The following is a 17,305-nucleotide window of genomic DNA, read 5'->3' as shown; positions in this document are numbered from 1 at the left end:
CATTGGCGAGCTGTGGACTTGGGGCAAACGTACCCAACACTGCCCTCTAGAGGTGAGAAGGCTCAGTTACAACCTTACTTTAAAAGTCAACTGAGCGACCAACACTTTCACTTTTTTTTCCTACCTCACCTTTGGAAGATCATTTCCCCTCCTTCCCTTTCTTCTTTCCAAAACTGAACTAGAAGAGCTTTTACTAGAAATGAAGAAGTCGTGTGGGGGTGGTGTGGAATACTAAGAAATATAAAGAAAGGGGAACTGACAGTGAAAAGGTAATTTTGGCTCTAAGGTTTTTGGAAAAAAAGATTCCCAGTTTAACTGTACAATTTAATCATCAGACAGGCCTGATGCCCAACCTATCCTTCCAGTCTTAAAAAACAGGCTCAGTCCAAGAATACAGAGGAATCAGTAAAGGATTATCTGAAGCCATGGGATGAGATTTCTGCCTTGTAACTGTCACCCTACATAAAGCTACACACAGGCTTTATAGAATTGACCTTTTAAATCTCAAAAATTTTCATTTTACAGAGGAAACTGAGGCAGAGAACAGCTAAGTAACTTGACTAAGGCCATAGTTAATAAACTGTCAGAGGTGGGACTGAATTCCAGGCTATCTTTCCTGTCCTTCAGATTCTTTGGAATTTAAAACTCCTCCTGCAACCACACCTAATCTTTTCTCTGTATCATTCTCCCCGACCACTTCCACTTAAGACTGTGAGGGTCAGAGCTTCAAGAATACATGGAAAAGGAGTAGAATTTCCTGCTGAAATTTTCCTATTGGGGTAGAAGTCACATGATCAATCAACAATGTTAATTCAGTGATTTTTAAAAAACTTTCTTTAGGTCATGGACCCCTTTGAGATACTAATTAAGGCAGTGGGCCCTCTCCCTAGAGAGGTGCACGTACATTTTTTGCATAATACTTAAAAGTATTTACAAACACCACCTCTCCCTCCAGTCTCATCAACTGTCTGCCCACAGGTCCATAGATGACCAACCCCTTCCATATATACATTCTGTAAGGATAGCCTAAAAAACTAAGCTAGGGACAGATTTGATGAGCTCTCTAATGGCTTGCGAACAGTGATTAAACAGCAGTAAAGGGGCTATTTTACAAATTGGATTATCTCACTATTCAAGGAAAGATGAGTAATGAGGAGTTACCAAGATGCAGGGCTTCCTTGGTGGCTTAGCAGTAAAGAATTGCCTGCAATGCAGGAGACATAACGGACATGGGTTCAATCCCTGGTGGTAAAGATCCCCTGGAGGAGGGCATAGCAACCCACTCCAGTATTCTTGCCTGCAGAATCCCATGGACAGAGGAGTCTGGCGGGCTACAGTCCATAGGGTCACAAAGTTGGACATGACTGAAACAACTTAGCATGAACATACAAACGCACGCACACATGCATGCACCAAGATGCAAAGGCAGGTGTGTTTCTGGTTCAGTAAAACATTATTGGGTTGCCTTGCAAATTTCTAGTATTAGAGAAATAGCAAAAAAAAAAAAAAAAAAAAGAGAAGAAGCAACACTCCAATACACTTTTTTTTCTCCTTTTTACTTACATTAAATACATCGGTAAATCAGCAGTCGCATTCTGTTACCACGATTGTTATGTTGGGAGAGGAAGAAAAGGGGAAAAAGGCAAATGCTTTCTTAGAGGCAAAAAAAAGAAACAAAAGATACCCCCCTTAAAAAACAAACAAACTGATCAGAAGAAAAAATGAAGAGCTGGGAAATAAAAACTAAGATTCCCCAAGCCCACCAGAGCTCAAAGAAAAGCAGAAGAGCTGCTAGAAAGTAGAAGGAAGGCAGCAGACAGGCCGGTAAGTTAAGGCCAATCCTGTTCCTAAGGGGGGTAGTGGAAGGGAGAAGAAGCCTGGAGAAATGGTTTCCCAGCCCCAAGGCAATGAAACGTCTTCACTCCTGCTCCATGGGGAAAACTGCACAAAGAACTTTATTTCTCAGAAACGTATGAGAGCCATCCTAGTTCTTCCACTTCTAAGGACACACTGGGTGCTTTAGGGGGCTAATGGGTGCTGGGAAAAGAGGGGGAAAATATGCGTCTCAGGGCCGTGGGAACTAAGGCTGCCCCTGGGAAAGGAAGGGAATTGAGGCATAAGTGGAAGAACTTAAGCTCAGTCCTTCAGAATCTCAGCGTCATGGATTTCTCAGCTGCTCTGGGACAGAAAGCAGTCTACAAGCCCAAAGGGCAGAACGGTTCCTAGTTCACTATGGCCTCTCCTATCTTATTTCCCCCAATTTCCCCAAAATTCTAAGCTAGAACAAGAAGGAATTTAGAGTTCTCTCTTGCCTTGATGGCTTCCCAAAGACATCCTAAAATACCTGATGAGGGACGTGGAGAGAGGCTAGAGATTTAGAAACGACCAATGTCCTCTGGTGATGTGAGACAGTCGTGAGGGACCTTGAGTGCCAGTCATTCCCTGTCCACAGGAACAGGTGTTATGATATGAGGGGGCCACAGGTAGACCTCTGTGGTACAACTCCCTAGTGGTATGTAGATTAAACCACTGGCTGCATGGGGGATGGGTTTGGGGCGGTAAGCATGACAAACTGAAGATACTAACAAAGGAGAAAAGAAATCGGGCCTGATGGGAGGTAGGGGGGCAGAACAGACTGTACAGTGGGAATAAAGATCATACCTATTTACAGGGAAGTAGAAAAGACACGGTAATGGGTGGATCAAATTGAATGGGAACCCTGGAAAAGCACAGAAAACTCCTCCCTCTGGCCGGACTCTTCTTCACTCCCCTACAGTGAGTCGCCTATGCTATCCTGAGACTGCTCTCCGGCTGCTCAGTTAATTTCCCAGGAAAGGTAAACGTATACCCAAGAGTCAGGTTGGCAAGAATATAGGTGAAATAAGAATTAGAGTTAGAGGAAGCTAGCAGTGGAGATTGGGCTTGACTAGCTGCCACCGGTACGGTTCTTTGCAGCCCCTCGTCAAATCTCATATACACATTGGATTCCACTTAATTAAAAAGAGGGCAAGTAAATCAACCAAACCGCCCATTAAACAAGTATCACAACTGAACTACCATCAATTAAAGTGCAAACTGCAGGGGGATATGGTGGCTGGGGCTGAGGCCATCTGAAGGCCAGAGAGAAAAAAATGCCTAAGTCAGAGGATGGGTATCAGAAACTGGTCCCTCCTCCATTTAGATCACAGCAGAGCCAAAGAGGCAGGCAACCAGTGAAGATTCTTTGGAGGACTCTGGGGTCCGGAATCTCCCCCATTATGGGGGAGAAGCTACCTAAGAAGCTGGGTGAGGGGGAAATAGGCCTTGGAAGAGTTCATGGGCCACTGCTTCTCCACCTCTTCCACTTCTGCCCAGTCAGACAACAGCAAGACTCCAACCTGGTGCCCGGGAGCTGGCCGTCCCATTCCCACCTCTACCTAGAAAAACCCTCCACAAGGCCAACTCATGGACGCTGAAGTGCTTTCAAATAGAAGAATCTCCAACCAAACAAAAACAAAAAGGCAATGTTTCCTTACTCCCCGCTGCTCTGAGCCTTACTTTCCCCCAAGGCCCTTAATGCGACTGAACTGGAAACCTTCCTCAGTTCCTGGGTTTACCACCTTCTCCATCCTGGGGAGAGGAGGAAAAGGAGATCAAGAACAGAGACTGACCAAAAGCAGAAGGGGAAGGGGCAGGAGACAAAAAAAAAAAAAAGTTTTCTGAAAAAATGGGCAGGAGGAGGAGGAAAGATGAGTAGGTCACTGTCTTGCACCTATAATACAAAGTGAAGAAAGTTTGTTTTGGAAGGTAAGTCCTGGGGGATCTGACCTCCAAGCCCCAGAGTAGGGGTAGGAGGCCAGTGGCAACAGCTGCCTGGTGTTGTTGCTGAAGCGTTAAAAAGTGCCATGACGGAGCTGTCAAGAGGCAGCCCTTGGGAGCCAGGGCTCAGTGTGCTGTTACCGTAGGGGCTGTGTGCTGAGGGGTGGGGATGGAGGTTATTTCTTAGCTCTCGTGCTAGCTCCATACTTATTTGCTGCTAGCCACCCCCTCAGTTGCTACAACACTGGCTCTTGTTCTGCTGGGACTGCTCGTGAAGATCCACACCCCGGCTTCGGCCTGCTGCACCCCCCAGATTCTGGGGTTCACTCTTTGGCAACTTCTTAGCTAGAGATAAAAACAGAAGGGAACAAAGTATGGTAGATTTTACTCATTTCCCCAAAAAAGACTATTGGGGGAAAGGGGAAATGTGAGAGACTCATGTTCTCAAGAGGGGAGGGTTCATTGCAAACAACATTGAAGATGAGGGGGCTCAAGCTAGAACGAAAGGATGGAGGTCACGATGGAAAGTTACAGTATTTCCACACCTAAAGTTTTCATAAAGGGAGACACTCCCATTTACCTTTATGACCTGGGTTAGTGATCTTGCCTAGAGGCAAGGGAAAAACGACAGGAAGACCTCAGGCTGCTCTGACCTTACCTATTGCCAGGAAGAGATCGTTCACGTTCATAGCTGTCTTGGCTGAAGTCTCCATAAACAATAAGCTGTTGTCATCTGCATACGCCTGGGCCTCCTGCAAGGGGTGGGGTGTACTGGTACTCAGACTGTGAGGCAGAGACAAGTACTGCCTTTCCACTCCCATGTAGCACTGGAGCTAGGCAACATCCTAGGTTCCCTCCCCTGAGCCAGCTGGCCCTGGACCCATAATTTGGTGATGACTCCCTCAAGGGATATCCCATGGTCTCCACCACTTAATCCAACAAACAGATGTCAGGAAACTTAATTACAGGGAAGAAGGTAAGTTGGTTAGGGGCTTTGGGGTTCTGACACTTGAGTCCCTTACCTCAAATTCAACTGCTCCCTCCTTCCTCTTTTCACACTGGTACCCCCACAGCTGGTACTGGTACTCCCCTACCCCTCTGCTTTGGAATTTTCTTCTGACTCCTCTAAAATCTCCTGGCTGGCATTAGGGTCACAGTGCTGCTGTATTTAACTTGGTGCAGAACTGGGGAATGAGATGATGAATGTCCTCAGATGAGGTTTTCAGAGAGGGCAGGTTTGGAAAAAAGAGGTCCCAAGCATAGAGGGAGTGTGTCAGGAAGGACTCGGTGGCCAGCTTACTTCATACTCCACCATGCGCTTGTTGGCCAGGTCAGCTTTGTTCCCTGCCAGGGCAATAACGATGCTAGGACTGGCCTGTCGCTGTAGTTCTTTTACCCATGTCTTCGCTCGGGCGAAGGTTTCCTGGGAAAACACAAGGATAAGAATGGGTAGGCTGGAACGACTGCCAATCTAGGGCTATCACCTTCAAGTCTGATCTCAAAACTCACCTCTTCTAAGCAGCCGTTACTCATTGAAACCATCTGTTTCTGGTAATTCATTACCTCTGTCTTCTCAACACTTGGAAGCGTAATTTGTATTCTTATTTTGCTATTTCAAGAACTGGTTTTCTCTCCCCCACCTAATTTAATTCCTATAAATAAAAGCAAGGACAATCTTCTCAGCCCACTTACCTGATTAGTAATGTCATAAACCACAATGGCAGCTTGGGCACCTCTGTAGTACATGGGGGCCAAGCTATGGTATCGCTCCTGCCCAGCTGTGTCCCAGATCTCAAACTTGACTGTCGTGTCATCTAGACAAACAGACTGGGTAAGGAAGGCCGCTATGAATGAGAAAACAGAGGAAAAGTTGGTGTAAGTGGGAGAATGCACTGGAACATCCCACCCTCCTTCAAAATATCTCCACTGTCAGTCTAAGACCAGTCACTACCCAGGCTGTTCAGCTACAGGAAAGGTTTAGCATTCTCCTCCTTATACCCTGGAAAGGTTTAGCATTTTCCTTCGGGTCCTGGCACCAGAATTAAGCCTGCTCTTGGCTAAATCATTCCTGCCAGAAGTCTTTGCAGCTAAGGAATGGGGGCGCCATGGTAAAACTCTGAGGGCTAGAAAGAACCAGCTTTAATACCAGAGTCAACACTCTTCTAACCAAAACAGATTAAGAGATAATGAGAGACAATAAGCATCAGATAAAAGTCACATAAAGAACTGATTAGAAGATTTTAAAGCCTGATGTGAGGTCCCACCATTACATTATTTGGCTGTTAAACTTTTTTGTATCACTTCTGCTGGTCTAAGAATGTATTTCCAAGGTAAGTAATAAAAGTGGAGAAGGAGAAATATGGGGAGTTCTTCATATTGAATTAGCACCCTATTTCGGGATAGTGGCAGAGAGAAGGTAGCCAAGGTAGGAAAGGAATATTACTTTATCTTTTGTATTTAGTTCTAACCTCTGCTTTACCAGATGTGTGCATCGAAGATCATCTAAGGAGCTTTTCCAAACACACACGTCATTACTGCCATCAATCTCACCCTCCTTCAGAAACTAATCAGCCAATCTGAGGTAGGGTCCAGCATGCTCCCCAGGAGTTTTAGATGTACACCTTTGATTATGAGCCACTGCCTCAAATCAACCCTGCTCAAGATGACCCTCAACTGAACTTCACTGGCATTAAGATGAGAGCGGGAAGAGGAAAATAGTCTGAGATTAAAACAAAAAGTGGTTTTTTTGGTGCTCAAAGGCCAACCTTTCTTTCTTCTAGGAAGAGGATGAACAGAGACCTGTTTTGGGGCATTTTGGCACTTTTTTTGTTTCATAAAAGATTTCCTTTTCAGGGAGCTAAGAGGGCCAGCGGCATAATCAGATCCCTAGATCTCCCCTTCAACAGACCTTCTAAACACTAACTCTCTTCTCTCCCTGAAGTACTTACCTCCAATGGTGCTCTCCTGATACTCGTGGAACTGCCCTTTGACAAAACGTAATACCAGGCTAGATTTCCCCACTGCAGATTCACCCAGCAGGACCAGTTTGAACTGGCATATTTTGCTGGCCTGGGGCTGCCCATTGGGCCTGGCTGTGCTTCTGCTAGTCATGGCTAGGTTATCAGAGTGGGAAAGGGTGGAGGGAGGGGGATGCCACAAAGCGGCAGAGGGGGGAGGGGGAGGGGAGGGGACGTCCAGGCTTCAACAATTCTGCAAGAAAAAAAGTGGGTAAAATTAAACACAGGGCCATGACAATGGCAATCATTTTTTAAGAGAAAGGACAGAATCTCTTCATTTCTTTGCTCCAATAAGGACTTAAGTCTTATAATCACCCACCATTAAAAGCTTACACCACTGAGAGGGTCCCAGGCACCTGGCACTCAGTGGTTAAGAGTGGGGATCAAGAAAATAATAGCATTTAAAGTAGAGTGTGCTGCAACAGAGAGACTGAAAACTGTGTGAGAGTAGTCTTTAATCTCCCAACCATTCCCCACCAGGTCTTCAAAGAATAGCAAATCGATCAACTTTTAGTTGGCCTAAAGAACACCCAGGTCCACCCAAAAGTGCCCCAGATCCCTACTATCTCTTTGGTGTCCTGGTGCTGTCCTTTTTTTACCCCCCCTTTTTTCTAGCCTTCAAAATGAGAAATTCACTCTAGGGGTGTAGGTAACAGTCATCCCTCTGAAGAGCAAAGGGATAGCTTCTGGTTCTATATCCTTCATACATGACCATTTCTGAAAACTGACATTTCTGAAAATCAAACCAGGATCCAATACCAGAAAAATCTATCCTCATTTCTGCTCAAAGGTAACAGAGAAACAGACTACATTCAGTGTTAACTCTTTCCCTTTGTTTCTGCCACCCCTCTGAGTCTGAAAATCTATCAAGTCTGAGTCAGTAGGCTTGATTTACTCTCAACTTGCAGCTCTCTTCTTGATGCCTAGGGATAAGACTACTCTCGGGATAAGACTACTCTCCACACTGAAAAGGCCTAACAGCTATAGCCCTCCAAATCAGAGGCAGAGAAAGAAGGTGTACCTTCTAAACACATGCAGCAATCTCCAGAAGATGGCACAGGAATAAGTCTTCAAGCAATAAATACTTGATGAAAGAATATAACTGAACCACCTTCTCTACCTTATAAGTGGCTAGGAAAGCTGGTGGTGCAGAGGAAAGAGAGAGAGAGAGAAGTTGGGACTTTGAGTGTTCAATCATCCAAACCTGACTCTGAGGGGAAAAGAACTATGAGATTCAAAGAAGTGTTAGCATGATCAGAACATGCAAAACCACCTCACCCCAAAACTAAGCATTACTTGGATTGTACTTTGTTGGTTCAAATTGATGTTTCCCTTCTCCAAGACTGATTCTAGTGACTCCATAAACATCATATTCTGTGACATGTATTGTGAAAAAAATAATTGCTTTGGGTTAAATATATCTGCAATATCAGGGTTAAAAATATCTGCAATATTAGTAAACATGGAAAGGATAGAAAAGCCATAGAGGAAGAAGCATAGAGGAACAAAAGCTGTGGAGTCCAATTCATTGGATTCATTTTAGTTCTGCTTACTAGCTATGAACTTTTGGACAAATTACTAAATCTACCTGTGCATCTGTTTCCTCATCTGTAAAATGGGATAACAGTCTATGAGCACCTACTTCAAAAGGTGTTGTGAGGACTAAATGCAATAATACATATAAAGAACATAAATATTTGACAAAAGGTACTATATCAATGAATATTAAGCTACTAATCATTATTAATATGACATCAAGAAAATTTCTCTTCCTGAGCCTTACCCTCTACCTTTATAAAATGGAAAAAATACCTATCTCGTACAATAGCCCTAAGGATTACGTGAAACATGTGTTTAATATAGAGCTAATAAATAGTAAGACAGGTATTATTTAGTGGCCCTGATTCACAGAAATAATCAATTTAATATATTAAAGGACATCTCAATATTAGTTGGGAGGTAGAGGAAAAAAAGAGAAAAAAAAAAAGTGTAAGAGGAAGTTAACAGAGAAATGAGATAGAAATGAGAAAGCCCAGGAAAGTCTCAGCATAGACTAGATTAAGACAGAGGACTGAATAAAATCACTCTGATCTTACTGGGTATTTTGTAGTCCCCCAGGTCAATGAGTCCTAAGAATTCAGATATACATGTGCCACTTTGTGATGAACTTTTCACTGGTTTATGATGAAATGATTAAAATTAAAACGATACAGCAAGTTTTTCACAAAGCTAAATTTATTCAATTTAAGAGTATCCTTTATAACACGATTTCTAGCTTTTTAGTATCAATTTTCTCTAAAAGGTAAATATGTATTTATTGCATGGATAAGCCTCTAAGACCTATAGTTCAATTTTAAAAAAAGCAAAACACTCGGCTGATTCTATTTCTATAAACAAAGCAAAATTCTACAAAGACAAAGGTATGGAAAGATACATGCTCATCTTCCCTCTAGGGAGAATGAGACTAAGGAAAATGGTATGTAAAGAACTCAGATATTTTCATGCTACATAAATCTTTCTTTTATTAACAGGAATTATATATATTTAAAGTTTCCTACATAACTTTTTTTTAAAATAAATAATGGTGTTGCTAGTCAGTAGTAAGCTTTCTAAATATACTTATGTGGAAAAACAGAAACCCTTAAATTTAATTTGTCTGTTAAATCCAAAATTCTGGGAACCAGTACTGCAACTGCAAGAATTAGTATTAATTAGCTTCTTAACTACTAGTCACAGTTTTTTAGCTCTTTTCATCCTCAAACCTTTAGAGGAGTGTTTTTATTCTGTAAGCCAAGTAGTGATCTTGAAATTGCTTGGTGGATCATGATCAGTGTATTAAAAAAAAAAAGAAAGAAAGAAATTACCATGTGGCATGCAAATAAGCACAAGAATCATTTTGTGAAAATGCTTCTTCACTTGTGGTTGTATGTACACACACTGAATTTTGATGTAAAAAAACTTTTTTTTTTTGAGCCATGATCAAAAAAAAAAAAGTTCAACAAACATTGCTTTGGAGAGGCCTGCCACTGAAGATGGGTTAGTAGGAAGTCTAATCTCTGGCTGGCCTACAAAAGCACTTCCAGGTGAAATTAAGATGAGGGCTGAATATAGCTCTCCAGGGGTCAGAGGTTTTCTAATCCTGCCACTAAAGTTATGGAGCAATTAGGAAAACGGAATGCTAAAGTCGACAGAGGCAGTCCTGCACAGTGGTCAGGGCCCTGGAATCAGGCAAGCCTTAGTTTTTTCTCTGCTTTGTCAATTAACCCACTGTGATCCTAGGCCACTCACTCCTTTTACCTTTCTGAGCTTCAGCTTCCTTATCTATGAGGATCTGGGGGTGGAATAAGAAGGATAATAGGGGAAAATAGTAAAAGGCAGAATTTGAATTCAAAGTCCTGGATACATTTAAGAAATATGTTTCTTTATACAGTTTCTCAGCATCTGTGAGGATTATTTTTAAAAATATATTTATGTAATACTTCATATACATTGTTTCATAGGTAAAGAGGATAGGCCATTATAATTCTACACTTGAAAACAGATGAAATGATAGGGAGAAAAAAAAACCCTACAGATGATAAGCTGATTAAGTTTCCTTTAGGTTGATACACATATACTATACTCTTTAAGAAACAACAGGAAAAGTGACTAGATTCTTTGACTTACTTCCTCACATTTCAAAGCAACTGATCCAAGGGGCAGAACACCAAGTTAGAGTGAACTGAATTCTCATTTGCAGACACATCTTTCTAGGCCTGGGAAAACAGTAGGAGTTGGAAGTGTGAAGATAGGAAACAGTTGGGAATTCCCTGGCAGTCCAGTGGTTAAGACTCCATGCTTTCATTGCCGTGGCCTGGGTTCAATCCCTGGTCAGGGACCTGCAAGTGGCATGGCGTGGCCAGGAAAAAAAAAAAAGGTAGGAAACAGTCACAGACACTCGGGTCGAAAAGCCCTTTGTCACTAACCCCAACAGATGGTAAGTCAAGCCAGAGTCAATGAGCAAACTTTCTTGAACTGTCAGAGATTAGTAACTACTGGGTTAGGAAAGACTAACTCCCACTCCAGTGTTTCAGCTCAAGACTGTGTCCTATATCTCCTCTGTTCACGGTAATTGATCAGCTGCCCATCTCTGTGCCTTCATCTTTAATCCCAGCTTGTTAATAAGAGTATCATGTTTTCTATGCAACAGCTAGACTCTTGAAAGATCAGGGGTACAGAAATGGAATAATACACATAAGATTCAATTGATTTCTCCCCTATTTTGGTGATGATTTTTTTGGCTGACAATTGACAGTGGGCAAACGAGCTATCCGAAGGCAAAAAACTAAACACAGCCAACCAGTCAGGTGGTGTGATGATTATTACCTTCAAACCTGAGGCAAGAAAGGGAGGAGATTTTTCTTCCCTTCAGCCCTTTCAGTTCAGACGAGAATGACTTAACTTCCCTCAGAATTCCAGCTCCACAAGAATGGCTTATCAAATGACTAAGGCTTGACTCTGTCATCAGTCCACTGGGGAAGGGGAACGTGGAGAATGAAGGGCAAGTTCTTTAGTGTAGGTAGCTCTCCCAGCAGAGGAAAATATGAATAGGAAAGCTTTCTAAGAGACTTCCCTGGCAGTCCAGTGGTTAAACTCTGAGCTTTCACTGCAAGGCGGGCAAGAGTTTGATCCCTGGTTGGGGAAACAAGATCCCACAAGCAGCGTGGCAAAACAAACAAACAAACAAACCAACACAAAGGGTTGTTAGCAGCTTAGCCTGCTGATGCCTAGTAGGGCAGGACTCCATTCCTCAGATCCCTTCCCACTTGGTAACTTTGAGTTCCTATGTCAATTACATATGATGTGTGTGTTAGTCACTCAGTGGTGTCTCTTTGTGACCCCGTGGACTGTAGCCTGCCAGGCTCCTTTGTCCATGTCCATGGAATTATCCAGGCAAGAATACTGGAGTAGGTTGCCATTTCCTTTTCCATGGGATCTTCCCAACCCAGTGATTGAACCTGGGTCTCCTGTACTGCAGGCAGATTCTTTACCATTTGAGCCACCAGGGAAGCCCAACTACATATAATGGATGCCTCCAGAAGTCTGTCATCTATCAATAGAGACTGAGTTTCAGATAAAGAGCCACTGGAGTCTAGCTCCCTCCCTTATGTTAGCCCTATAAATTCAGTTTTGCAGATTCGAGGCAGTTTAGAGGTCATCTAGTCCAATCTGTACTTTACAGTGAGGAAACTGAGGCAAATAAAATCAACCAACTTGCCCATACAGCCAGCTATCACACAACAGATTAGTAGCAAATATCCTTCTAGCAAGTACTCCTAGTAAGGCACTCTTGCTCCTATAATACCACTATACCACTTAAGGAAGCAGGAAATGCTGAACTCTGAACTGAAATTCAAAGAAAGTACCAGGACAGGAACAAGAGCTTAGACTGGATAGTTTCTGCCTCTATACAGTTTGGATAAGTACTTCCTTTGGGACTGAAAACAAGTTAGGAAGCCCCAGGCCTTCCCTGAGAACTAGAATCTAGTCCCATATCCTTCTGATAGAAGCAATCATTTATTACTATGCTTCTCTAAAAGGTCTTGACCAACCCCTGCCAGGAGAGCTGAAATAGGAGCAATTCAATGGCAGGCACTAGGGAAAGAAGTGGTAATTTCTGCAGAGTTCAATGGGCTGTGGGATTAATGTGAGATTTACTGAATAGAAAGACAGCACAGAAGCTAGTAAGTGTCTTCAACTCTCCAACTTTGTTTAGACCCCAAGTTACCAAAATCTTAAATTGAATTTCACTACTTGGCTGATTGCACTGATCCAATGTTAACCAATGAGTCATGGGCTTAAAAGAGTTTTTCCACTTCTCCTTACCCTCTCCCTTGCTGTTCAGTAGCTCCAGTCGTGTTTGACTCTGTGTAGCCTACCAGGTTTCTTTGTCCATGGGATTTCCCAGGCAAGAATACTGCAGTGCGTTGCCAGTTTCTTCTCCAATCCTCTCCCTTATATTTCCCCAAAAGCCAAAAAGCACACTTAATCTCTTATCAGCATGGTACTGCAAAGTCCCTCATATTGACCTAGGAAAGACCGGAATGCCTTTCTCCACTTTGTCTGCCTAGCAAATGCCTAATGTATCTTTTAAGGACAAACTCAAATGTCACATTCTCTGTGAAATTGTGTAATTACCCTCTCACCCCAAGAGAATTCACCACTGCTTCCTCTGGAATCCCATAGTATTAAGACTACATTCTTGGGAATTCCCTGGTGGTCCTGTGGTTAGGATTCAGAGCCTTCACTGCCTGGGGCCAGGTTCAATCTCTGGTTGGGGAACTAAGATCCCACAAGCCATGTGGCCTGGTCAAAAAATAAAAAAGACTGCATTCTTATCACAACATTTACTACATTATTTAAGTGTATCTGTCTGCTCTGCTAAACCAAGAACTTCTCAAAAAGAGTGACTATTTATGTCATTTTCAATCTCCAGAGCAAAACACAATGTCAGGGTCCCTAGTTCAGGCCTCCCTGTCCATCACCAACTCCCGGAGTTCACTCAAACTCACGTCCATCGAGTCGGTGATGCCATCCAGCCATCTCCTTCTCTGTCGTCCCCTAGTAGGTGTTCATTAATGTCAAAGCAATCCTGCTTGCTTCCTCCATCTACTCCTCCCTTCTGGATAGAATCTTATTTCCATTTGGGAACGTTTTTAATAGGCCAAATTGCTCTCTCGCCTGTTTGTCATCTCCCCTGGATAGAGGGCCCTCTTGGGACCCAGCCCACAAGGTACTGTTGCAACTCACATGGGCTAACTGCTTTTCCTGTCACCCGTTACTTTACTATGCTTCAGATGGCCTAATCACACCAAATATGCAGCCCTCCCACTGTAACACTGAGGCAACTGTGGTTAAAAACAAAGTTTTCTGAATCTTCAGTTAATGTTAAGTGCTAAAAAAAACTTTGGTTCAATATCTCCATTAATTCCTAAACTTAAGAAACACAAGTTTTAAAAAAGGAAAAATAAAAAATCATACATCTGAAAAGGTTTCTGCCCCTCAACAGAAACTACAACCTGACCTAGAATCTGCACACTTTGCTCACCTGGGTGGCTCCTTACTCAGCTCAGTTACTGTTCAGTCAATGACTAAATCTTTCCTAAAACACTCTTTTGGGAAGTGGGAGTGTATTGTGTAGGGTTTTAAGGTATCTCTCTTCCAACCAGGCTGTTGCATTTCCTTAATTTAAATACACTGTCTCACACTTTGGTTATTACTTACCAATCTGAAATGCCATAGGATTAGGGAGCAGGCACTTGCTTCTCATACCTATGTCCCCTCCTAAGTCAAATTCGTATCAGTGAGCACAAACAAGCAAACTGTAAAAGAGCAATCCTTGCTCCTGGGCAAAAAGAAGGGATGAGGTATGACTTCAAGGGCAATGGGAAACTCCTCTTCTCCAAATATATTTTTGTAACTCCAGATCTATGTTTGAAATTCTATACTAATAATTTCCATTCTTTAACTCCCTCTTTAAAAAGCAAAAACTCTTGGGAGGATTAATACTTTAAATGACTATTCGTTATTTACACCCTAATGTGGAGCAATTTTAGACCATTTTTCTTGAAAGTAGGCTTTGATTAAGGGGAAGGTAGAAAAGATGAGAAGAGATGTATAGAAGAAAGTGACAAAAAAAAAAAAAAAAAGGGACAGGATACCATCAGGATGTAGGAAATGGCAAAGCCTAGTGAGGATTTAAAACACATACACATCTACACAATTTTCTCTAGGACTGGCTTTGTAGAAGAGAAAACAAAAGCTTCTGGAGGGACAACAATCAAGGTTTCCAAGGGCACTGTACAAAGGCTGGGCACATCACAGGGCTTCTAAAGCCAGTAAGGACAAATTCAATTAATAAGGTGGTGTACTAAAGTGTCCCAGCTGTGTTGAGGTTTAGAGGAAAACCAATTTCAAAGCCAGAAAAATTTGGAAGCTTCTCATATCACTATAGAAAGACAGACACAGAGGGCCTTTAGAAGAACCACCATCTTCTTTGGGGATAATGAAGGGAGAGTCATATAATTTGAACATGCAGAGACCATGAACCACAGGACAGAAATCTCAAATTCCTCACTTTAGCAAAGATGCCAATAAATTTTCCCAAACAAAATGATTCACTTTAACTTTTCTTTCCTGCCCATAAAAGAGAAAGACGTTTTGGCCATCTATTTGGGCATTTCCTTAGGACACCTGGGAAGATCCTCTTGAAGAGGCTTCCCTGGTGGCTCAGACGGTAAAGTGTCTGCCTGCAATGAGGGAGACCTGGGTTTGATTCCTGGATCGGGAAGATCCCCTGGAGAAGGAAATGGCAATCCATTCTAGCACTCTTGCCTGGAAAATCCCACGGGTGGAGGAGCCTGATAGGCTACAGTCCATGGGGTCGCAAAGAGTCGTACATGACTGAGCGACTTCACTTTCCTTTTAGGATACCCAGTGCACAAGTGGGGTGTGTGTGTTTGTGTAAGAATGTGAAGGGATAACCCAGAGTACAGCTCTCTACTTTTCTGAATTTGATAAAAGCAAGACAGAATGAACTGTGAAAGGAGCACAATAAATAACAGAGTATCATCCCAGAAGGGAAAACTGGAAAGGAGAAGCCAGAGCATGGTGGGAACATGAAAACAGAATTGCCTTTGGTGGCACATCCCCCAAAGTGAAGTAAGATTAGTTTGATCTGCTGTCTCTTGTCTCTGACCTTTCTGGATGAAATGAGCAGGGTATATGTGGGAGGTTTTACACTTTTTACACTTCCATAAAACCTGAATACTTTAATATGTACATACCACTTTTCTAATTAAAAAGAAAGTAGTTATAAAATACAGAGGTATAAAATGGAAAAAGGAGGAAGTATAATAAGGGAAAATCCAATAAGCTCCAATCTATGGGGGGAACTAAGGAGGTCAGTAGACTGTTAAAAATATATGAGAGGAAGGGACCTCTGGGTCTTAGAAATCCATCTTCCTTTTCTCTACTCACCTCCTTCCCCGAGTGCCTCTGTTTGACCCAGCTTTCTAATAGCTCAGAAACCCCGGCTCCTGAAGAAGTAGACAAAGAATGGGTGATGCCAACCTTCTGGAATGAAATTTCTCTCTTCCCCAAATCCCTTCCTCTGTGATATCACCTCATATTTCCAGGCTTGATTCCACATAATCATTACCTTCCTGGGAAATACCCAAGTCTAAGTACCACAAAAGTTTCACCAACTATGGTCAGAAGATCTCTGGATGGTTGGGGATACCTAAGCCCATTTCTAGAGCAGAAAATGAATCACTAATTCCCCACTTCCAGGTGAGAGATATGGTCCCCAATATAGACCACATTATTAAGCAGGAAAGAAAGGAACAAACATCCCCCAAACCCAACTTCTTAGCTTTTTCACAGGACATGAAACAGGAGGTAAGAAGAAACACCGAGACTGCAGCCTAAACTAGCTTGAGACCAAGGGAGAGAGTAGGGGCTGAGTTGGGAACTGCCAACAGTCACAGAAAAAAAAACAATTTGTCTTCACTGTCTACCCTGAGAGTATCAGAAAACTTCAACTTGCCACATCTCCACACCAATGGGAACAAAAGCGCGAGTACTCGCAAAACCCAAGGCCCCCAGCTCACCCTTCAGCATTCCCTGAAGCTCCCATCACTGATTCGTGGCCCTGCTTCCACTAGTCCGGCTACCTGAGTCTTCTAGATTAGGAAAGCTCTCTTCGCTTGTGTCAGTTCTCCCACACTTATCCCTCTCGGCTCAACTCTGGGGCACCCTAGTTATTTTTATAATAGCCACTTTGCCTGAAAAGAATGCCTCTTACCCAGTTAAGAGCCCTTCCCTCACCCTTCCAATGAGACCTCTCGAGAGTCCCGCCCCGGTTCCCCTCGGGGCCAGGGCGTCGGGTTTGACCCCTCCTCACCTCCCGGCGAATGACTTACCTCACCCGCCGCCCAGTCCCTTTCCCCCAGCTCCTCCCTCTTCGGCGCCGCTCATTGAGGCCTGCCCCTGCCTCACGCGAGCCCCGGGCCTCCTGCGCCGGCCCCCAGCCCAGCCGCCAAAACCTCCCGGCCGCCTCCCCGACTCACCAACTTCGGGCTCCCAGCCCGCCCGGCCCCCTCCTCAGCGCCCCCATTAGGCCTGCCGGGGCCTGGTCCCCTTCTCCCCTCTCCAGTGGGCCATTCTAACCCCTCGCGGAGGCCCAGACCCTCCTCTGCCCTCAGGCCAGGCCGCTTTCTTTTCCGGGGTGCCTCCGCCCCTTGCCCTTGCGGGCTCCATCAGCCCGGTACCTGGGGCTCCGTCTCCCCCGTCGGGCCCAAGCCTGTGTCGAACAGACAAACAGCTGCAGCTCAACCAAACCCTCTTGCCCCTCCTCCTCCTCCTCCTCGCCCTGGGGCGGGGCCCCAGCCAATTGCACGACTACCCGCCTACCATCAAGGGTGGGCTCTCTGCGTGCTAATCCGCCAATC

The 17,305-nt window shown here is 43.7% G+C and overlaps 2 protein-coding genes across 3 annotated transcripts in view; both read right to left on the bottom strand.

Annotated features, from left to right (window-relative positions):
- RPS26 (ribosomal protein S26) overlaps window positions 1-17,305 on the bottom strand; it is an 83,149-nt gene that overhangs the window by 39,911 nt on the left and 25,933 nt on the right. The window lies entirely within an intron of this gene.
- RAB5B (RAB5B, member RAS oncogene family) lies at window positions 1,536-17,253 on the bottom strand. Of its 2 annotated transcripts, XM_055577469.1 has the most exons (7): window positions 17,126-17,233; window positions 15,834-15,892; window positions 6,747-7,008; window positions 5,491-5,642; window positions 5,099-5,221; window positions 4,457-4,550; window positions 1,536-4,143 (listed from the first exon to the last, which is right to left on the bottom strand). In XM_055577469.1, exons 3-7 carry the CDS (start codon window positions 6,907-6,909, stop codon window positions 4,028-4,030), a joined length of 648 nt encoding a protein of 215 aa, XP_055433444.1. In that variant the 5' UTR covers window positions 6,910-7,008; window positions 15,834-15,892; window positions 17,126-17,233; the 3' UTR covers window positions 1,536-4,027. The 2 variants fall into 2 exon arrangements, with proteins under 2 accessions (XP_055433444.1, XP_055433452.1); XM_055577477.1 differs by lacking the exon at window positions 15,834-15,892 and having other exon boundaries at window positions 17,126-17,253.

This window comes from Bubalus kerabau, chromosome 1, assembly GCF_029407905.1.
Source record: "Bubalus kerabau isolate K-KA32 ecotype Philippines breed swamp buffalo chromosome 1, PCC_UOA_SB_1v2, whole genome shotgun sequence".
Taxonomy (NCBI): Eukaryota; Metazoa; Chordata; class Mammalia; order Artiodactyla; family Bovidae; genus Bubalus; species Bubalus kerabau.
The sequence above is the reverse complement of the archived record's forward strand: the minus strand, read 5'-3'. Positions and strand labels throughout refer to the sequence as shown.